Source organism: Mytilus edulis, chromosome 1 (genome assembly GCF_963676685.1).
Source record: "Mytilus edulis chromosome 1, xbMytEdul2.2, whole genome shotgun sequence".
NCBI classification, from domain to species: Eukaryota; Metazoa; Mollusca; class Bivalvia; order Mytilida; family Mytilidae; genus Mytilus; species Mytilus edulis.
Window position 1 is genome coordinate 32,686,469 of NC_092344.1, and position 24,068 is coordinate 32,710,536.

The 24,068-nt window shown below is 31.4% G+C and overlaps 3 protein-coding genes across 4 annotated transcripts; 2 read left to right on the top strand and 1 right to left on the bottom strand.

Annotated features, from left to right (window-relative positions):
* Window positions 1-44: 44 nt before the first annotated feature.
* Window positions 45-5,258, top strand: LOC139530023 (uncharacterized). Its single transcript, XM_071326053.1, has 3 exons — window positions 45-2,096; window positions 3,256-3,435; window positions 4,417-5,258. Exons 1-3 carry the CDS (start codon window positions 89-91, stop codon window positions 5,241-5,243), a joined length of 3,015 nt encoding a protein of 1,004 aa, XP_071182154.1. The 5' UTR covers window positions 45-88; the 3' UTR covers window positions 5,244-5,258.
* A 1,139-nt stretch (window positions 5,259-6,397) lies between these two features.
* On the bottom strand, window positions 6,398-19,458 carry LOC139481105 (protein YIPF1-like). Its single transcript, XM_071264209.1, has 8 exons — window positions 19,310-19,458; window positions 17,410-17,434; window positions 14,462-14,559; window positions 12,365-12,539; window positions 11,783-11,899; window positions 11,023-11,177; window positions 9,426-9,608; window positions 6,398-8,241 (listed from the first exon to the last, which is right to left on the bottom strand). The coding sequence occupies exons 1-8, from the start codon at window positions 19,340-19,342 to the stop codon at window positions 7,933-7,935; spliced, it is 1,095 nt and encodes a 364-aa protein (XP_071120310.1). The 5' UTR covers window positions 19,343-19,458; the 3' UTR covers window positions 6,398-7,932.
* A 124-nt stretch (window positions 19,459-19,582) lies between these two features.
* On the top strand, window positions 19,583-24,068 carry LOC139481110 (mitochondrial import inner membrane translocase subunit Tim29-like). Of its 2 annotated transcripts, none has more exons than XM_071264222.1 (2): window positions 19,583-19,756; window positions 23,511-24,068. In XM_071264222.1, exons 1-2 carry the CDS (start codon window positions 19,657-19,659, stop codon window positions 24,032-24,034), a joined length of 624 nt encoding a protein of 207 aa, XP_071120323.1. In that variant the 5' UTR covers window positions 19,583-19,656; the 3' UTR covers window positions 24,035-24,068. The 2 variants fall into 2 exon arrangements, with proteins under 2 accessions (XP_071120323.1, XP_071120330.1); XM_071264229.1 differs by lacking the exon at window positions 19,583-19,756 and adding an exon at window positions 21,771-21,874.

Here is a 24,068-nt window from a genome sequence, read left to right on the forward strand (position 1 = left end):
TAATACATCAATGATATGTCATTATTCTTCTGCTTTATTTCTAGATGATTGCCAGATAGGATCGGCTGGTTTAAGTTCTAAATCTGATATGACATCACATCTAAATGGTTATTCAAAATCAAGCAGTGAATTCTATTTGACAGGCAATAGCAATAGTTCAGCCAAGTTTGGAGGAAAGTCAGTCTTATACAATAATGGATTTATAGTGAAAAAAAGATTAACAGAACTATCTGAAAGAATAGATCAACCCCAGTCTTGTAAATATACTTATAGCAAAGATTTGCCAAAACAAAATGGTTCATCATTTAGCAAATACTATGAATTGCAACCTTTAGAGACAGAAATAACATCTGAAATCAATGAAAGTACAATTTCCAAGGAATATGTTGTCAAGGACAAATCAGAAGTCATGGTCAAAAGTTCAGACAACAAATCTAGGGAAAGCTCATCTGGAGATACCATAACATGTGATACACTTAGTTCTTCTTCAAGATTGTCAAGGACACCATTATTGGGAACATCCGAGACAGCAGCACTTGCATCTCAAATATCAGAAACATCAACACAAAACAGGTTAATATCTCCAATGGCAGCAGCAATACCTAGAACATCAACACCTTCATTAAGCACATCTTGGATATCAACATCTGCATCTCAGACCATATTTGGCAAATCACTTGCTTCAACATCTTTCTGTACAAAATCAGAGACATCAGAAGTTTTAATTGGAAATTCGAATAAATCAACACCATCAGTTGGACTTCCTCAGTCAACATTGCCAATAAATTCCACATCTTGGGTTTCAACACCAACATTTAGAGCTCCTCAACCACCAATACCAACATTAGGAACACCTCTGACATCAGCATCAACAGTTGCCACATCTCTGGTATCAAAAGTTACATTTGGAAATCCTCAGACATCAACATTTGCCAATTCAATGGTATCAAAACCAGCAATTAAAACAGATAAGACCTCAGCAACACCAACTAGCATATCAATGCTTTCTATACCAGCATTTGGAACACATCTGACATCAGCACAAAGAAGTAGCACATCACTGATATCACCACCAGTATTTGGACCATATCCAATATCAGCACCAACAACTAGCACATCACTGCTATCAACACCAGCATTTGGAACACATCTGACATCAGCACAAAGAAGTATCACATCACTGCCATCAACACCAGCATTTGGAACACAGGTGACATCAGCACCAACTACTAGCACATCACTGCTATCAACTACAGCATTTGGAACACATCGAATGTCAGCAACAAAAACAAGCACTTCTGTGGCTTTAACATTTGGAACAATAGAAGCGTCAGGATCAATTGGGACATCATCCAACACTCATGGAACACATCAGACATCAGAGACAGACAGAATGACATTAGGAAATGTTCAGACATCATCATCAGTAATATGTAAAACATCTTCAACACCCATACAAACATTTGGAACATTCCAAAAATCATTAGCTCCATTTAGGCAGCCTCAGGTTACAACAATGAAGCCTGAAATGTCTAATGCACCACCAATGTTTACAATGATGCAAAAACAAACATCAAACGTTGGGGCCTCCAATAATGGTGATATAGCAACTGCTGAAATCTCAAAACTAAGAACAACTGAGGCAATTAATTTGAATTCTAGGGAATGTCCTATAACCTCTTCAGCTTTTGGAATATCTCACTCATCTCCGATAATGCCACCAGAGAAAGAAAGATCATTACAAGCTATCGACACTTGTACAGCACAGAAATCAAGGTCAAAATCTGGAACATCAGAGGCTTCAATAAAAGCATATGCTACATCTCAGTCATCACCATATGAAACAATGCACAACTCAGTTTCAGCATCTGGAACACCTTTGATACCAACCACAGTATTTGAAAGATCTTGGGAATCATCATCATTTGAATCTTCTTCAAAATCAGAACCAACAGAAACATCCAAGTCATCAGCAAAGTTACAAACTATTAAATCATTACCAACAACATTTGACATTTCCCAGACACCAAGATCAAAAATCCAAAAATCAACACAGAAACTAGGAAAACCTGAAAGACGTTTATCACATGTCTTGGGTATGTACTTCTGATACATTTTTATTCATAAGTTACAATTTTTTGTGGACTTCGTTGGTTTAGACGAAGTAGAAATTTAAATTTAAATTTTTATGAAAGAAAAGACATTTTTTTTTCAACTCAACATTATACATATTATGTTATTTTTATATAGAAAATAAGCATTATGTTTGCTTCTGAAATATTAGTGCATAGGAACAAAAAATAAGATATTATACAGAGAGATCCTTAAGAGAAATTGTTAAAAAAAACCATTTAATTAACCTTCTTTGTTTTTTGTTTTTTGTTTTTTGTTCTTTGTTAGTCTGTTTCTTAATTTTTTCATTTCGATTGTTTCACATTATGTCATGCTAGGGACATTTACAGCGTACTCCATAGTACGGGATTTGCTCATTGTTAAAAACTATATGTGACCAATATTTGTTCATATCCTTGTCCTATGGTTTTTAATTTATGGCATACATTACACAACTTTTATATTCACTTGAATGTGTATTTAAGCCTCAAATGTTTATTTCATGAAGATGTCTATATACCTTTTTTACATTTTTTTTCCCACTGATTTAATTTTATTTTATAAAAAAAAGCTTTTATAAAAGATTGAAATTAAAATTCTATAATACTGCTTGATTTTATAGAACAGTGTCTTTAATAAAGTCTTCCAAACAATCTGCTCTTTGGTCGGGTTGTTGTTTCTTTGACATAATCCCCATTTCCATTCTCTTTAAAGTTTGGAGACTTTCATGGTTATCCTAAGGGCTTACCTATCTATTTTGAAATGAAAATATCGATTTAGTATTCCAAAAAGCTAGAACACATTGTTGCATGTGTTATTGTTATGGGTATACATGTACTATAATTATAGATTATAGTTGATCGTCTCAACAAGATTGATTTTCTCGCTTGAGCCGGGACGGTGAACGTGAGAAAGGCAATCGAGTTGAGATGACCAATGATAATCTGTTTATCGCTATTTTACCTATGGCCACCTTGTTAATTTCATGTCAATTTCGCTAGCAACGCCACGTGCCTGCTTAGTTTCTAGCGATAATTTTCCATCTCAAGTGAGTAGCATATGAAAAATTATCACAAAAAAAAGATCTAAGGAAAAATGCACAAAATAGCAATAATTTATAAATATTTTTAATTTGATTTTCAGGAGATGACAATTGTGATGCTGGTATTAAAAGAGAAGGTTCATATCATGTGCCTTCTACCATAAACGTTGAGACTTTTATTCCTGAATATAGAAAATCACTTGTTTCTAGACCAATAGATTTGAATGCTGATGACTGTAATGTTTCTGTAGTAACATTTGATTTAGAAACTACAGGTTTTGGTAAGCTTAATTAATCATAGGTGGACCCAGCAGTGCCCCTCCCCCTTTTGTGGAAAAAAAATCGGATGATTATTTCAGGATTATCTAAAGCATGACTACTGGAGCCCCAACCCCCCCTTTATGAAAAGTTCTGTATCCACCAATGGTAATTATTAGATTCTGCAGACTTTTTGGTCATTGATGGACTAGGAAGGTGATCTACATTTACCTGAGAGGATATCAATTAATATTTATTTACAGCAGAGTGTTAAATTAGTATCAGGGAACAACCATTTGATGTTATAGTGGGTGCAAGAGGATTTTTCATGGATAGAATGCTCATTTCCATTTCATTTTGGTTTTATATGCAATTATTTCCTGCATTTTTTTCAGGCCAGAATATGTATTTCAAAAAACCCTTCTGCACACCCTCTCAGTCAATAGGTTGTCCCCAAAAACAGATCTACATTAGATGTTACAGATGGTATAGATAAATTTAAACTTAAAGACCATCAAAATTCCACCAACACCTTGATAGTTGTCATGGTGATTTATTTTGCTAAAATACCACCAAACTCTAATATACATGTATAGTGGATGTGATTTACTTCACCAAAATACCACCAACACTTTGATATATAGTGGATGTGATTTACTTCGCCATTATACCACCAACACTTTGATATTATAGTGGATGTGATTTACTTTGCCAAAAAATACAATGTTTATAATATGTGTTCATTCTTTTTGTGAAGAATAATGAACTTACCAGTACATATAAATTGATAAGTTAGCTACGGTACTAAAAATGGTGTTTATCTCTTCATTAATATTTTGATAGGATGCAACAAACACAACCTGTATCAAAAAAAAATAATATGGAAGGGTTTGAAAGTTATATTTTAGTTAATTTGATTGGTTACAATGGATTAAACATTTTTATTAAAAGATATGTCATTTCTTTATAAAATTTAGCTATCTTTGAAATATTTCTTTTTTTAGGTAATAATGCAGATATTGTTCAAATATGTGCTGAAGTTGTTGAGATAACATCACAAATTGTAGACAAGGAGTTCCAAATATTCAAGGAATATATATTACCAACCAAACCAATGGATCCAAAAGCTTCTGAAGTTACAGGCTTATATAGTGATGGCCGCTTTCTATATTATAAAGGACAGAAACTTAACACTTTGTCAAAATTTGTGGGTCTAGAAAAATTCATAAAATGGCTTCCACATAAAGCAGTCCTAGTTGCTCATAACTGTAAAATTTTTGACTCTAAAATTATTGTTGCACAACTGAGCTCAGTGAATCTCGTGAATGAATTTCATCGCAAAGTTTCTGGTTTTTCAGATTCACTTCACATATTTAAACAAAAATATCCTGGTAGGAAGTCTTATAAACAAGAAAATCTTGTAAAAGATATTTTAAAAAGAAGTTATAATGCTCACAATGCAGTGGATGATGTACAACTCTTGAACATATTGATGAAAAACTCGCAAGTCAGTCTTCAAGATATCATAAATCACAGTTTTACTGTAGAGTATGTTCAGAGTTATCTTACAGAATTTAGATGTAAAGAAACACGACTTAAAACATTCAAACCTGTTTATATGTCTGATGAACCAGTAATGTCAAAGTCTTTATGCGAGAGAGCAGCAAAGAGTGGACTGAAATTAAGACACTTGCATTTAGCTATATCTCGTGATGATTTTGATGGTCTTCGTAAACTTTTTAGTGAAATAGATGATGATGGGAATGTGAGAGTAACTAAAATGAATAGAATCATCAAAAATGTGTACAATTTTTTAACTGAAATGAAATAAATAGATATATTTATATCGTTAGCTTCACTTTTCAATGGAAAAGAGACATGGTGTGTAAATTCATGACAAAAACAACTACACACACACACACTTTACAAAACAAACGAAAAGAAAACAGTGTTTTTTTTGCTGTTCTTCATCTCGAGATCACAGAGAGGCCTTCTTCATACAACAAACCATCATCCTCATTGAAATTGAAAACTGATCCAAGCACTAGTTGGAAGAAATTTCTTTGCCAGATGTAGATTGCACTAGTTTGTGTGCATTGATCTCATTTTGCTTTTTCTTTGTCCATAATCATAAAACATCGAGTTACATAAATCCTTACATTTGTCTGAACTGTAAACACCTTTAACCTATCAAGTCAAGTGTGGTAAAATTGGTTGAGTGGTTACAGATAGATAGTTTTGTCCCCCACGTAATGAGTTGCATGGGACATAAAAATACCAGGCATTCCAGTCTTGTATTATTTTTTTAAGTTAACGGCAATAAAGATGAACACCATGTGAAGGCAATAGCCCACATGGCCTATAGAAATATGTAAACTGACAATCTTACAAAATCCTTCATCAAACCATCTGAATTCTTTTATGGGTTATAACCCCAGAACTGTAAATTGATTTGATACCACTGGAAATTTAACTTGACCTGCATTTTATGGCTGATTGCAATGCTACAATGTAGAATATTCTAGCTCTTAGCAAACGTATGTAATACTGAAACAATTCTACCATTTTGAGATAAACAGTGCATGCAAACCTCTAGAATGGTAAATTGTTTCAATAGTGAAGATCAAATTTCTCCTGCATTCCATAAAAAATATGTATTGGAGGGTATTGTACGATTTTAATTAAAAATAAACTTTCAAATAATTGTCAGACAACAATTTAAAATCAGATGAAAACAGCCAAAGTGGCAATCTATAATTCCCTAGACATTGCTCTCAATCCTTGTACTGAATTCCACTGAAATTTTGCTCACCTTCATATTCTTATCGTCAGACTATACGGACAGTATACCAAAATGCAATTGTTTACCAAGTCATTAAGTGTGTTATACGAACATGGACACAGATGCTACTAGTACTATAACAGTGGTCTTCACAATTAACTTATTTGTTAGGTCTGGTGATCTCTGGTCATAAATAAAACATATATTTTACAGTATTTTATTGTTTTCCCACAGATAAAATGTGAACAATGGAATTAAAAACACTATAGAATAACATCCAACATCACATTTTTATAAACAATGAAAATGTTTAATACATTTGTGTGAAGCACTGAGCAATACTAGTCTTGTTAGTAGCATATACTTACAGATTAACTACTTTTAACCTGAAAGTAAATTTCATGACTTAAATATGCAGGTACACTACAAATTCTGCAACTAAATAAAAACTAAGGTTAACAAAAATTTTGTTTAACTACATAGCTAACTAATTGTGCAATTCTCAAGAATCTCTACTGGTTGCTGAAAAAATATGAATGGAGAACATATATTTTGAGGCATATCTGGCCTTGCCAATCAACAAAAATTCTGTGCTGGGTTATTTACTTTGATGCCATTTGTCTGATTTTTACCACAAATAGGAAGATTTTAGGAACATAGGTGCAGATATGTGTTACCGTAAATATTTTATCAAATATACACAAATTAAAATTAACTTTTGTCAATGAAATTTTCAACTACGGTAAATGTTCTTTAAACTTTTTAGAAAATTTAATCTCAAAACGTTATTTCTTCTCATTACATGTTTTTACACAACACATAGAGCTTTATCTTCGACATATGTATATGTTCAATATAAACAGAAATAAAATTTAAATGGACCTAAAAATACATCATAAAGTTGTGTTAAATTAGTTGAATTCAACTTGATACTGGTAACAAAAATCTAGAAAAATTTCCTGTATGTATTTCGAATAAGTTATACACATGTATTCATCAAACAGAAAGTAACATATCATTAATACACTTGTATTTCATCAAACAGAAGGTTATACATAAATAATACAATTTTATTCATCAAAGCAAAGGTTACATATAAATAATACACTTAAATTCATTAAACAGAAAGTAACATATAAATAATGCACTTGTATACATCAAACAGAAAGTTAAACATAAATATTAAACACTTGTTTCCATTAAACACATGGCTACACATCAATAATCTCATGCCATATTTCACACATTCCAAATTTATGATAACACACTTGACCTTGGATAAGTTGAATACTTTTAACAGGTCACTTTCACTTTGACATATATGTTTTGAATGTATATACTACACTTGTATTCATCAAACAGAAGGTAACATATGAATAACACATTTGTATTAAAAAAACAATGTTTAACAGACTCAGATATTGAGTACCTGGTAAACTGCAAGTAGGATATAAACAAGTCCTTATTTGTAGTTCCCAAAAATACAACAGAAAAGAGTTCTGTAGTTAAAACATGATCACATCAATCAGATTTCTTTCCTTGGAATGTCTAGAGTAAGACACTATTACATATACATACAGAAGTTACTTTCTTTCATGCAGAAATTCTATGGATTTCTTACGATCAATTCTAAGTGGTTTATACCTATGGCATATAAAGCTGTAAGTACAGTCACATGATTATTTGTTGATCATTTTACATTACCCCCTAAACAAAGATATACATAAGATAAATTAAGTTATCCATTATTTGATGAAGATCGTTTTACTGGTGGTGCACTTTTTGCATTTGGGGTGCTTATACTACTCTTTTGAGGAGTAGTTATTTTTTTCAGTGCTTCTTTTCCATTGCCAGCATCTTTTAAATTATTTCCATCATTTTTCTTCTTTTCTTGTACATTTTGTGGCTCTTTAGTTGTAGGAAAATTAATTTCCTTTATAAGTTGTTTCAGTGGTAAAGGTGTTGGGTGGATCTTGAGATTTAGTGGTGTTGTTGTATTAGTTCCTAATTCTCCATTGTTTGACTGAGGAATGTGGAAAAAGTACAACTGAAATAAATATTTAAATATACATGTAATTAAATTCTTTACATAGCAATATAACAAATACTGCAAATTGATAAATTTTCTCAAGAATTTATTTACAACTTTAACAAATAACACAAACTTATATTGCCATCATTATTTCAAACTTGGATCTTCTCTTATAATGGTATATTACCAAAAGTTATATATCATTTAAATAAATCACCTGAAATCTGCAAGAAAATGCTAAATATGACAGAAGATATTTATTCCAAAGATAATGTCAGTGGAAATGTGTATACTGTAAATTCAGAAATTATTGCAATGTTTTTATTATTGCAAAAAATGAGATTGGGTTATAATCACAATAATCAAAACTAAAAAAAAATATTTTTCTATATGTATTAAACAGGATTTTTCTCAATTTCACAAAATTAAATTCGCATTTTAGTCTAAAATGACAAATTTTAAATACTTATTTTATTCGTAATAATAAATGCACACAATAATTTCTGAATTTACAGTATATGGCGACTGCTAAAACACTATAAAGTGCATTCATCAGTTATCAGGTAAAGCAAAATGTAATCATTTTTTTATGTCAAGAGTGCTCTCATGAAGTTTATAATGTAAGTTTGTTGGAGTTTGTACAAAAAAACGTCTTCATTAATTTCGTTTAACATAATAAAGAAAATAAGGGAGGGTACGTTTCTCTGAGTTGATTATGCAGAAGAATCTACAAAAGTTAATTTAAATTCCAAAAAAGAATAATGAAGCTTTAAAAATTTAGCCCTGTCTGTAAGTTAAAGTGTAACTGTAAAATAAAAGTCAATCAATCTATCTCACTGCAGGTAAATTATCATGTGATTGGTTTAACGCTGTCACATGGTGACCCCTATTAACCTGTAGGGGATTAGTAAATTTCATATATTTGATGTTTACTTTTAATGGTAACCTCATCTAGTAATGTTCATAAGTTTCATTGTTTATTTTTCCTAAAAAAATCACTTATGCAATAGGGGGTCAGTAGCGAACAATATAACTTATATTATCGCACTGTGGGTAAATAATAAAAGTTGTAATTTGTTTAACACCGTCACTTCGAGACCCCCTATGGATCCGTAGAAGGTTAGTAAATTTCATATGGGGCCATTTGCGAACCATATAACTTATAATATACTGTATCATATTACAAGTAATAAGTTTACCTTAAATCCTACTGCTAATGAAGCATGAAGTAAAAATATGATCACAATCAAAGCCCAGGTATACTTCTTTGTAGATTCTCTTACAGCAGGTAAAAATATAAATACTAATACTCCTCCTGATAAAACAGTCCCTAGTATAACTAACAACCATTGGAACCAGTTAAACTGTACCACCCATAATATCTACAAAATAAAACAGTAGACTGTAATAACAATAAAATCTACAATAGAATCTAATTAATATATACCACCCATGATATCTACAAGAATATACTCATTAAACTGAAGTTCCCATGACATCAACAAAATGAATAGATATAATATTTCACATTGTAGGAAATTATAAAATTAAGGAAGAAAAGTGACATGCATGAAGTTTGAGGTTGCAGTTTAGTTTATATCTGTTTTATTGTTGTTGTTTTTTCGTAAATTGTTTTATCTTAAATTAGGCCCAATCACTAAATGTTTCGTATGTCCTTATTCAGTCAAGTGTACGTCAATCTGAAGGAAAAGTAATCTTGATTCATTACAAAAATGTACTACCTTTAGATATGGCATACATAAAAAATTGAATTTTTATAAAGGGTCTCCTTATGATCATTCATATCAAGTTTGAAAAGACTGGTGATGTATGGTAGTTCAGGAAAAATATTATAACTGACAAAATATGATATACTATAACACAATGATTTGAAAGTACATTCCATACATTATTCCTACTTAATTTGTTAAAGGAGTAGGTAAGGACCGATTTTGGCCTCAAATTTCAGGATCATCTGACGAAAAATTTTGACCTCTTTTTTAACACTTAAGTATCTATTTCATTTGATTAAATTAGATTATGTGAACAATTTTAACTAATTTAGTCATTAAAAATGATCCGATTCAAGCTCAAATATGAAAAATCTACCAAATATGCCATAAAATGTCACTTTTCAGATGGTTTTTGTCAAAAATGAAAGTGGCCGCAACCGTGTTCATCCTCAACCTTTATATATATTATGTAATATCATAAAATACAAAGTACATTTCAATATTAAGGATGAACACGAATGCGGCCACTTTCGTTTTACACGGAAACCGTCTAAAATTTAACTAAAATGCTAGAATTGTGAAGATTTCAGTAATTTAGCATGACTTAATGGTGCTAGTACCCGATATATGTGCATTCCATTGTCAAAAACAGCCCATTTTTGTGTAGCAGAAGCATTTTACTATCCAATAAATAATAAAATTTTTACATTTTAACAATTTTGTAAAACTGCTATATTTTTGGGCCAAAAAGGGGTCTTACTGGACCTACTCCTTTGTGGAGATGATAAAATCTTTGAAGTCAACAGATAATTGGATGAAAGACACATAGTATTGGCAATCACTCATTGAGACAAATGAACTAAAATACTCAATTTCATGGCATTAAAAAAACTGTGATGATTTGATGAAGGACAAAAAATGAACAGCTACAAGTTCATTAATTTTCAAGAAGTCATATTTCTGTTTCATCTAAATATATGTCACAAAAAATGATGGGTTTGTGTTTTAACGTCAAGTGGCAATTATAATATGTATATCAGAGAACAAGAAAATGTTGACTTACTGATATAGGAATAAAAATAGCAAGTGAGTAACCATAAACACATAAGATTTCTAGGAATGTATATCCAATCTGATTCCCTGACCACCAAAGAAATCCAAAAATAACTCCAGGGAGAATCCACCAATAGCTAAATATAGCTGTAGCAGCAAATGATACTGAAAAAATAAAATAATTCTGTAAACAACTAATTTTAGTAGATCCTTTTTGCATTTAGTTCTAGCTGACTAAGCAGAGATTTATTTTAAGGATTTACCCACTTCCTAGACAAATATATAAATACAAGTGAAGATCGATTTAAAAATAATAAAATTTCTAGTTTCTTGATTTTATATAGATTAGACTATTGGTTTTCCTGTTTGAATTGTTTACACTAGTCATTTTGGGGCCCTATATAGCTTGCTGTTGAGTGTGAGCTAAGGCTCTATGTTGAAGGCTGTACTTTGACCTATAATAATAATGGTTTTCTTTTTACATATATATATTGTGACTCAGATGGATATAGTTGTCTCATTGCCACTCCTATGACATCTTTTTATCTACATTGTTACGATTATATATTAACTACTTTTTCCTACTACATATAGACAAAACGAACATGTTAAAAGTTCAGAGTAAATGTCATGTACATTAAACAAAATGAAAAATACAACCAGAAAACTGATTCAACATTGATTTTTCCAATGTCAGTTTGAAAGAGACAAAATGCTATGCAAAAAAAAGAAATAATCAGTATACATAACAATACAACTCTGATGTTTACCTTTGTGAAAATCATATTTCCAGTTATAATCTGCAGAACTACCCATAGATAGATAATTGGCTAGGTTGCCAGCTATAGCTGTGGTAAACACTAATGTTGTACAGATCCAGAATGGTCCTAAAATGAAAATATCAGGTTGATTTTATGTTTATTCAGTGCAAAATTTCAGAGGTAACAATATTGGTATTTCTAATTTCCTTTTATTAATTCCATTTACTTACAAATTCTTAAAGCTATGAAATCTCAAGTTTCTAACAAAAGTAATGTTTTCTCATGAAAAAAAATTCTTTTACTGTCATTTTTGTTTTCATCCCTTTCCAAATTTAAAGTTGTCTGCCTAGATTTACCACATATTGATTGTACTTTAAAGCAGGATCTGAAATATGCTGGATATCGGGTCAGAGTAGCTCATAAAACCCAGTGTGGAGGCACTAGTTAAAAATTTGAAGGTTACAAGTTTTCATATTGTGTAAATTAGTCTAAAGGTTAAACTTAAACAAACAAAAATTGGCAGAAATTTTCAAAAGATATAAAAGCACCAATATGAAGATGTTGATTTCAAAGTAGAAACTTCTATTTTACCATATAAATCAGGATTTGGTCTGATTTTTGTTTTCAGATAATTCCTGTTTGGATGTGGAAACATAGATCCTAATACTCTCTGTAGCACATCTTTACTTTCTACATCAAAAAATTGTTGATAATACTCAAATGTCCAGAATGACACTTTTGATTCTGTTTTTTCTTCTTTGAGAAGCTGAAGATGAAAGAAGAGTTACTAAGTTCTTATAAAAACTTAAGCTGCACAGCTTTTAGTAAGTCACATAATCTTGGGTCACATAATAATTTAATTATATATATATGGAACTAATCAACAGAATTATCTTTTCTTATAACATCTTATATGAGTTCAAATTTTCAAACTGATAATTTACTTGAAAAGTCCTCACTCTGAACACATTTGCAATTTTTGTTTTTTAATGTAATTTCAACAATAATTCTAAACAACATGATCAACTTCACACCTTATTGCTTTGAAAAGTATACTTTGTTCCAAATTTTGTTGTTCTTTCATAAAAAAAATTTTTGTTGCAAAATACTGGTTCTTTCTTTGCTGAAATATTCTATTATTTTTACCATTTACCATTTAGAGTTGAGTAAAATAAAAGTTCAAATGCTTCTGTTTTGTCTTTTTAAATCAGATTTATAGAATACATGTTTTTATTTGCTACATGTATCTTCTTAGAAATGTAGAAGATTTTTCTATGTTGAACGGTATCTAGTGGAGAGTACCGGTAATCTCAATAACATGCTTAGCAAGCAACAATCAATCAATCATGACAATTTCAATTTTGAAATCAGACTGACATTCTTCGTGTACCTCAGATTTATCATACATAGTAATTAGTTCCAATAAGAATTTAGACTGATATTGATCACGAATTCAGACTGACATTGGTCACTAATTCAGACTGACATTTATCACTAATTCAGACATGTATTGACCACTTATTCAGACTGACATTTGTCACTAATTCAGACATGTATTGACCACTAATTCAGACTGACATTTGTCACTAATTCAGACATGTATTGATCACGAATTCAGACTGACATTTGTCACTAATTCAGACATGTATTGACCACTAATTCAGACTGACATTAGTCACTAATTCAGACATGTATTGATCACGAATTCAGACTGACATTTGTCACTAATTAAGACATGTATTGACCACTAATTCAGACTAACATTGGTCACTAATTCAGACATGTATTGATCACAAATTCAGACTGACATTTGTCACTAATTAAGACATGTATTGACCACTAATTCAGACTAACATTGGTCACTAATTCAGACATGTATTGATCACAAATTCAGACTGACATTTGTCACAAATTCAGACATGTATTGACCACTAATTCAGACTGACATTTGTCACTTATTCAAACATGTATTGACCACTAATTCAGACTGACATTGGTCACTAATTCAGACATGTATTGGTCACTAATTCAGACTGATATTGGTCACTAATTCAGGCATGTATTGACCACTTATTCAGACTAACATTTATCACTAATTCAGACATGTATTGACCACTAATTCAGACTAACATTGGTCACTAATTCAGACATGTATTGACCACTTAGTCAGACTGACATTGGTCACTAATTCAGACATGTATTGACCACCAATTCAGACTGACATTGGTCACTAATTCAGACGTGTATTGACCACTAATTCAGACTGACATTGGTCACTAATTCAGACATGTTTTGACCACTTATTCAGACATGTATTGACATCTAATTCAGACTGACATTGGTCACTAATTCAGACATGTATTGACCACAACTTCAGACTGACATTTGTCACTAATTCAGACATGTATTGACCACTTATTCAGACTAACATTTATCACTAATTCAGACATGTATTGACCACTAATTCAGACTAACATTGGTCACTAATTCAGACATGTATTGACCACTAATTCAGACTGACATTTGTCACTAATTCAGACATGTATTGACCACTAATTCAGACTAACATTGGTCACTAATTCAAACATGTATTTACCACTAATTCAGACTGACATTTGTCACTAATTCAGACATGTATTGACCACTAATTCAGACTAACATTGGTCACTTAATCAGACTAACATGTACCTCTGATTTATCATACACATCATCCTCATCAGATTCTGCTGTGTGAGGAAAGTCTGTAAATGTATGAGTCTGTACTTTTCCTTTATCTTGAGGAAAATCTAAAATAAATAGCCAGAAAATTATATAAACTTGATATGGGATTATAAGAGGATATACTATTTATAAGTATTATGAAATAAACTGGATTCGTTGGTCAACAATCAGATTGAGAGTGGAATCGCCTAAACTTAGGTTATATGTGACATGTATGTTAAAACTATCAGTCTCTGCTGTTGTCTGAAAATATAAATTTCCACTTATATAATTGATAATAATGATCATGATACAAAATTTAAGATTTTATCTAGTCCAGTCTGAAAATAAGCAATTGTAACAAGTCATTTGAATAAAATGATTTGATACTTTGGCCTATATTATACACAATCATTTAACATTTTTTTCTTTAAGTTTACATGTACAGCTGTTATACTTATTTATATCTTAAAATCTGAAATTTTAGTATACATTTATCTTTGCTATTGATAACAATGTATAAAAATGTTAAACTAATTAAAGCAATTTCAAACATTGATGCTTACAATTATGCTATCAGCAAGTTTTACATTTTTGCAAAACCTATCCCAATGCAATTTTCACTTTAATAAGCACATTGCATAAATTTCTGTCATTATTTTATTTACATTTACATTTTATGTCACGTTTGTCTTTGGGTAACAATATGATTTTTAAAAATCCTAAACTGTATGTACTTAACAGTTAGACCATTGTATGAATTTGGAATCATTTCATAGTGTCTGTCCATTTTCTTTGATTGGTGAACTTTGAGAATAACATACATTTCTGTTTATTCCGGTTATTCATAAATATTATTGGTTATTTTTTACATTGATAATAAAATTGAGAATGGAAATGGGGAATGTGTCAAAGAGACAACAACCCGACCAAAATAAAAAAACACAACAGCAGAAGGTCACCAACAGGTCTTCAATGTAGCGAGAAATTCCCGCACCCGGAGGCGTCCTTCAGCTGGCCCCTAAACAAATATATACTAGTTCAGTGATAATGAACGCCATACTAATTTCCAAATTGTACACAAGAAACTAAAATTTAAATAATACAAGACTAACAAAGGCCAGAGGCTCCTGACTTGGGACAGGCGCAAAAAATGCGGCGGGGTTAAACATGTTTGTGAGATCTCAACCCTCCCCCTATACCTCTAACCAGTGTAGAAAAGTAAAAGCATAACAATACGCACATTAAAATTCAGTTCAAGAGAAGTCCGAGTCTGATGTCAGAAGATGTAACCAAAGAAAATAAACAAAATGACAATAATACATAAATAACAACAGACTACTAGCAGTTAACTGACATGCCAGCTCCAGACTTCAATTAAACTGACTGAAAGATTATGATTTCATCATATGAACATCAGGCACAATCCTTCCCGTAAGGGGTTAAGTATCATACCATCATAACATATATGAGAAGAACATAACCCGTGTCATGCCAACAACTGTTTTTAGAATAAATGTGTTTAGTTCCGACGCAAAGACCTTATCAGTGACTCAATATTAACGCCAAAATATGCAATCTTTAATGACTTGACAACAGTATCGTAATTATATCCCTTCTTAATAAGTCTATTCAAAGGTTTTGTAAGTTTATGAGGTGAATACTGACACCTTTGTGCTTTATAAAGAATATTTCCATAAAAAATTGGATGTGAAATACCTGAACGTATAAAAAGTCTGCATGTTGAGCTATATTTACGAATGATGTCTTTATACCGATGATAAAATTTAGTAAATGTTTTGACTAGTTTGTGATATCGAAAACCCTGGTGTAATAATTTTTCAGTAATACATAAATTTCTCTCGTTAAAATCTAAAACATTGTTACATACACGCAGTGATATTGTTTGCCTCAAATAACAGCCGAAATTCGGCCTTTTCCCCTAGAGAAAATTCCCAATTACTAAAAAAAATGGCTTAAAATTCCTCCCAAAAAGGTCTACATTTTCCCCAAACAGTGATGGCATTGGTAGTAATGTTTGTAAATATCGTATTCATGTTATTATTTTGATATTATAAAGCACTTTTGAGATCCAGTTTTCTGATCAGAATCATCATGGTGTTTGTAACACATGTGGTTTTCAATGCATTAAGTACCATCATTGCTTCAGTTTCTTTCCCCTCTCCGAAAAGTACCTTCCAGGTTGAAAATGTCTGACAACCAAAATATACATGAAAAAACAGTGCAAAAAAGACAGCAAAGGTCAGCAAAAAATCGGAGATGTGTTTAGAATAATATTTCCCAATTTCAATAAAAAATATGCATTTTTCCCAATAAAAAACGGTAGAGGTAGTTTTGAAAAAAGACAACAATATCACTGACACGAGCGAATCGTACAAGTTGAGATATATAAACACCGTAAGATGGTGACAATGGAACGTCACCATCTAAAAACGGATAATTAACGATAGGAAATGTAAAATCATCCCTTTTATCATAAATTTTAGTATTCAGCTTTCCGTTAGTGATATAGATATCAAGATCGAGGAAAGGGCAGTGGTCATTGTTAGTATTAGCTTTATTTAAAGTAAGTTCACCAGGATAAATTTCATTAATATACATACTGAAGTCGTCATTATTGAGAGCCAAAATATCATCCAATAAGAATGGAATAGAAACTTCTTTATTCATGTATGATGATACTAATAATTATAACAGGTAGTATTTTAAAAAAAATACATAAATTAGATCAATTAAAGAATAATTTGGTGATATTTGCAGAATATTTAAGTTCTTCTTTGTTTTCATTTTAAATTCAAAATTTTGGAATGAGACATTGGAAACTTCTAGATGCCAAAATATGTGTCTGTCAAATCTTTAGACCAACAAACAGAACATATTATATCTTGCTTTTTGTCTTAAACTTTTGTGTTTACCTTGAAACTCTAATTTACTTGTATCCTGAAACAGAAAAAAAATCAAATTTGGTACATGCATCAACATAATCCTGTCAAACGCCACAATTCATTTTAACCAGAAGTCAAAATTACCATAACCTGTGGGCATTATATAAAATTAACAAATGCATGTATATAATATGCCAATCAATATGTTGCTTTTAATCCTATCTTAATTGCAATGTTTTGTACTTGTTTTTAATAAAAGTTTATTATAACTACAATGTATATTAGGAAATGTTGCTGTGCATTGTTGTTAGGATCATTTTAATGTGTTCTAGTATAATGTATTGGTTGCACATGCACAAAAGAGTAACACTTGGGCAAGTACAGCTTAATCTGGCTGTATAAGGGCTATCAGGATATAAAAAATATCTTCCTAGACTACTTTTGAATCTTTTTTTTATTATTTTGAAGTATAATCTAAAAACTTTTCAGGTACATGTATTATAAAGAAACATACATCGTATATTTGTAGCTTGCTGTTTGTTGTGAGCCAAGGCAACATGTTGAACCCGATTTTTGACCTACTAATGGTTTACTTTCCTAATTGTGACTAGGAGGAGAGTCGTCACATTGGCACTCATACCACATCTTTTTATATCTATTATTGACTTTGTAGTTGATTTATTTCTGTGTAAAAAAAAATAAAATGAAATGATTTAACATTGGTTTTTGGCAACTAAATCAGTAAATATGGCTACTACATTTTTACTAAAGAAAGCTCCATTAGGAGCTAATGTGTTAAGAGACCTCTTATGTCAATACACCATTACCTATATCAGTAAATGTCCTACTTATAATTTTCTCTGTGTACCAAGACAGAATGCCATGCACTCTGAATGTTCAGAAACATTGTAACAACTCTGTGGAATGTTGTAAGGCTAAATTTCTGTACCCATATAATATACCCTAATGTTCCTGTGGCAGTCTTAATTTCAAACACCTCATCTAGGTCAATCCTTGTTCAAAGAAACTCTTGTATTTATTGTTAATTTATTCATTATAGTCCTGAGCATACATTTGTACATGCATGTAAATATACATGTATATATGCCACTGGACATTTATAATCAATAAATCTTCATATATATATACACCTGAAAGAAGCCTAACATTTGAGACAACAATGAAAAAATCACATATGGTCAGATCATATGTTTTCGTACGTCATATGTTTTCATACTATGCACGCTTTATCAATGGAAATTGTGACGTCAGAATGCATTTTCAATTAAACGAAAACCCATGAGACAATGATATCTGTAGCCTCAGCTATAAAATTAATAGGCCCTGACAAGTCAAAATTCTCAATGTTAAACAATTTGAACGATTAGTTGATCAAAAGGTTTTTTAAAATAGACTTTCAAGACGTCATAAGTAGTACTTACTACTCAGGTGAAACTAGAAACAGTATATCTAATAAATAATTGACATATATCATCGTCTCATTGGTTTTCGTTTTATTACTAATGCATTATGACGTCACGATTTCCGTTGAAAAAGCATGCATAGTACCAAAACATATGACGTACGAAAACATACATGTATGATCTGACCATATATCTATGTTCCTGGTAGTCCAAATAATTATGCCGTTTTACTACGGCTTTTGGTAAAAAAAATTGAACGACTACCTTCAAGTCGTAAGCGTAACAGCAAAATCAATAATAGCCTTTCTAGATGGCATAATTATTTGGACTATGTTCCTGAATCCTGGATGAAAGAACATGTAGGAGCAGATCAATGATTTGGTAAAATTCTTGGATTTCTTCAAAATAGATGTATTTAAAACTTTTTGGACAGATGGATTACTGCATAACTAATTTCTCAAGCAATACCAAAACATTATCTTAACAATATATAAAACTTTGTTTACAATTTCGTCTTCCACGTCAACTTTCGTGTCCATTTTTCAAAGATCACTCTAGAGAAACCCGAAAATGAATTAGAGAAATGTATAAAATAATTATAGCCCCTCCTGTTCTGTATTGGTCATCCATAACTTACAGTTTTATGTATATTTCTAAATGGTCATGTAAAAACATATGCAATTATTCTATAAAAGGGTATAAACGATTCGACAACAGAATTTAAAATACATTACATATATTATAATTCCTGATTTTAAATATAATTTCCGGATGGGGTCGGGGTGCGACAACTTTTATGTGTTATCCTTGTTTGGAACATTTTTGACTTTATCTATCTCTTTGAAGGACAAAGATGACTTCAGTTTCAAGACTCAAATCATCATCCAGGCTTATTGGAAAAATTAAACCAACTGTCCCAACAAAACTTAAAGGAGGAAAGCTAGAAAGAATAGGTACATTACAGCAAAAGCATCCGAAGCTGTTTTTACATGGGTACAAGTCAAATCGGCACCCATAGAAAAAGTCAAATCGGCACCTGGTTAAATCGGCATCTATAAAATCGGCACGAATGTAGGACAGAAAGTCACAGGACAAAAAGTCACAGACAAAAAGTCACGGACAAAAAGTCACAGGACAAAAAGTCACAATTCATTTTTTCTGATTATTTTCTTTGAATAAAAAACGCTTATTTCTACACAAATATTTTTGTATTTTTCTTAAACTATTGTATATAAACCAACTTTTTAAACAAAATAAATCAAAAAAATATCAAAGATTATTACATTGGTTGCAATGAATTACATTGATTTCCCAGTTAGATAAAAACTGATAATTTCACATGTGAAATAACCGTGGTTATTTCACTCTCTGACGTCATACAACAATAGGCGTTGTCAAGACGTCGATAACGTCGGATCAAAACAAATTGTCAATGCGTAGGAAAAAGATATAGTTCCTTACATTTTCTACATGAATTTCATAAAAAAAAAGCCATTTGCCAATGTAATAAAAAGAATAACTAATCGCCGTATTTGAATATCAAAAATAAGACAACTTGTGACCGAACGCCGCTATGGATTAAACTCGTGCTGCGCACTCGTTTAATCCATGCGTCGTTCGGTCACGCGTTGTCTTATTTTTGATATTCAAATACGGCGATTAGTTATACTATAATTATCAAATAATTGTTAAAAAAACAAAATGTCAAAGTGACTTGGCACTTAAATGGCTTCATGGTGCCAAGAAAAACATCTTTTGCATGATTAAAATTAAATAAATCTTCATTTTTCAAGTATAATGACACATTTCCTAAACTTCAATATGAATATATGTATTTAAAAGTAAATAATTCAAGATATATTCTTATATATTAAAACAATTGTCAATAAATTATTTGTGACTTTTTGTCCTGTGACTTTTTGTCCTACCAAATTTGTGACTTTATGTCCTGTGACTTTTTGTCCTGTGACTTTCTGTCCGTTTACCATCGGCACCTATTTAAAGTCAATTCGGCATCCAATAATATTTGATATAATATATGGGACTGGGACTATTATGCTAAGTTAGTAATTTAAGTATACTAGCATAATAGTCCCAAATATATATAGATATTTCTAAAAATGTATAAATTCGATCATGATTTATTTTATAATATGTAGAGACAATTATTTCCATGAGGTTTTAAGACAACCGCAGCATACTTCGGTATCCATCTTGGTTACTCTACCAGCTTTTCCGTTAGAAGGTGTTGGTTCACTGGTCACAAATGATTTATTTTGTTAAAAAGCATCAAGCTGTAAAAATACAAAAGTTGATCATTTAAAGTTTTCTCAACATTATGTGACTGATGTTTTCATGGTTTTGATAAATTTTCTTTTCAATTAATAAATAACTTTAATCAAGTACATAGTGAAAACACAATGTAACACCAGCTTTTGTTTCGCATATTTCTGTCATATTTTCACAACTATATGATATAATCTAATAGGGAGAATTAATACACAAACATGATTAGACCACAAAAAGACTTTTTATGGATATATGTGGTATCAGGAGAAATTAAAATTCGAATGTAAACTATTCAGGTATCCTCATTTCCATTGTGAGGACAAGGATAATAGCACGAAATGTTAGGTTAAAGTACATTAATTTGAATTTAAAGATTGAACTAGAACATTTTTAAAGATAAACTTGTATCACCTGGTGTAAGAAAATGTGTGTCAAAAAACTTATAACTTGTACAAAAACCCTGTACAAATTATAAATTGTACTAAGTTATATTTTGTACACATCATATATTAATAAACAAATTTAACATGGGTGCCAAATTGACTACATCAAGTGCCGATTTAACCAGGTGCCAATTTGACTAGGTGCCGATTTGACTATACTGGGTGCCGATTAGACCAAGTGCCGATTTGACTAGAATTCCTATTTTGCCCCTCCCCCTTTTCTTGAGGCACATGCATTACATGTATTGTTTACAGACCCTTAGGCCTTACCAATGGCCAGGATGTATCTGATGGGGTTGATTGGGATCATGACACTCAGACTTTAACACATTATCATGAGTATGATGTGTCAAATACCACAGCATTTATTTTACCCTAATAGTGGGTCTCATTGGGGTCTAAGCGTGACGCGGGATTGCCGATTTTTTGTAAGCGGGACACATGAAAGTCAAATTATTTAGTCGTGAAAACGGGAAATGCGGTCTAGCAGGACCCGGGAAATGACAAAAAAATGAGAATTGCTTACGTACATAGTGTAAGCGGGATACGGGAATCTGACAAAACAGTAAGCGGGATCCGGGATCGGAACCCCCCCAATGAGACCCCCCTAATACACTTACTATCACCACAGTCGCTTGAATTTTAGAGATATACATTGTATGTATGAAAAAAAAAATTAAAATTAAGTCGTAATAATTATGATGTCTTGAAATGCTATTTCAGAGGGAGATAGGACCCTTATCCGGACTCTGGGATCCTGAGTTTTTGAGCTGAGGATTTCGGGATTGACCCTTTCGTGATCCAGGAATTCTTTTTACAAATTTCGGGATATCAGGTTGGGACCTCTGGATTTCATGTTTTTAAGCCCAGGATTTTGGGATCATGACCCCTCATTACAAATACATATTTTTCAGCTTTGACACCTTACGCTTCTTGATAATTTTTGTCTGTAATAAGTGAGACCCTCCAATATACATGTACCTCTAAAAGCAGTTTCAACATAATTTGGTTGAATAACAATACACCTTATCACTATTTGTCTGCCATTACTGGATATCACACAGGTTCCCGTAAAATTTTGACGTCATAAAACAAAATATCTTACGCCACAATGGAGGAAAAGTGATTGTTGTATGTTGTCAAAAGTTCAAGCGGCCAGTCAGCCGGGAATACACTGAATAGCGATAAACGGTATCATGACAATGTTAAAATAGGAATTAAATTTTTTTTAACAACAATAATAATTTATTTTGAAATACAAAAATCATTTGGATAAAAAAGTTTTGTCAATATGAACATGATGAATATAAAAATTTAGACTCAAGATAAAAGTTAAAAGTACCAACTTTCATTGGAAAATCCTTAGATATGAGAAAAAGGTCTTGCAGTGACAAACAGAAATAACATATAGTATGACAGGGGACATTATTATCAAGGATAAAGGTCAAGGTATACATGACACAGTGGCCTTATTTCCAACATCAAAATTTCAAGTTATCATAAGCCTATGTCATATGAGAAAAAAAATGTTTCTGGACTCATAAATGTAATTACCAGAACAAACCAAGCATTTTTACTGAAGTCAATGGTCATTGTCACATAAAGGTCATGATGATATGCCACATACCATCTTAAGGTTGGCACTTATACAAATTCTTGTCAAATATCATAAGCCAGTGTCAAAACATAAAAAGTAATTGCCAACACAGAATTTTAGGAGAAGCAAAACCTGAAGAAGAAAAACTACTGATCATGATATCATTCATCATAATGTTTGTGATAAGATTATTGTTGAAGCTCCTTTATTTCAAATAAAGGCTTGGCAAACATACCATAAAAATCCAATTAAAATGATATGCATGTACTTAACCATATCCATACAATAAAATGCTGACTTATGTCCAACTTTATTTTTTGTTAAGATTGAAAAATTATATTTGAACATTGTATCAATTCTTTACTTATTTATTTACAGGAAATTATTTGTTCAACATATTCAAAGACTACAGAGCAGTATTTGATGAGACAATACAAGATATAAAAAATCGTCCAGTGAAGGCTTCATTTTATGGATCTTTGTTAGCTACAAGCATTGTCATGCTGAAAACTAATCCGTCAGAACAAAATTTTCAATCAGAAATTTTAGAGTGTTCAAATTCCTTATCCACTGTTGGTGAGTTAATACGTAACCCACAATCAGACAATCATGTGACCACATTGATGACTGCTATGAAAGATAATACGATGAAAGTTCGAAATTTGAAATTTTTTACTGTAGTATCCATGAGAGAATATCCAATTCATTCTGGTTTGTTTGAAGCCAATTGTACCTATGCCAAACCACACTGGACAGAATGGCACAAGTCAATAGTTGATATTGGTATATTTGGTAGATGGGTATATCTGAATAAAGCTATGAAAGACTATGATGTAAACCCAGACGAATGGCTACCTGATGGACAACCCAAAATTAAAACTAAGATGCTTCCTTATGATTGATTTTAATAAAAAAAAAAAAAAAAAAAAAAAAAAA

Bases quoted from the DNA above. Each gene is read 5' to 3' on its own strand.
- LOC139530023 (XM_071326053.1), top strand. From the start codon at position 89: ATGACATCACATCTAAATGGTTATTCAAAATCAAGCAGTGAATTCTAT. The intron at 2,097-3,255 runs GTATGTACTTCT...TTTGATTTTCAG, and splicing joins ACGTTTATCACATGTCTTGG to GAGATGACAATTGTGATGCT. The intron at 3,436-4,416 runs GTAAGCTTAATT...TTCTTTTTTTAG, and splicing joins TTTAGAAACTACAGGTTTTG to GTAATAATGCAGATATTGTT.
- LOC139481105 (XM_071264209.1), bottom strand. From the start codon at position 19,342: ATGGACACGAAAGTTGACGTGGAAGACGAAATT. The intron at 14,560-17,409 runs GTAAACACAAAA...TATTTATTTTAG, and splicing joins AAGTAAATTAGAGTTTCAAG to ATTTTCCTCAAGATAAAGGA. The intron at 9,609-11,022 runs GTAAGTCAACAT...TTTATTTTGTAG, and splicing joins CTATTTTTATTCCTATATCA to ATATTATGGGTGGTACAGTT.
- LOC139481110 (XM_071264222.1), top strand. From the start codon at position 19,657: ATGACTTCAGTTTCAAGACTCAAATCATCATCCAGGCTTATTGGAAAA. The intron at 19,757-23,510 runs GTACATTACAGC...ATTTATTTACAG, and splicing joins AGGAAAGCTAGAAAGAATAG to GAAATTATTTGTTCAACATA.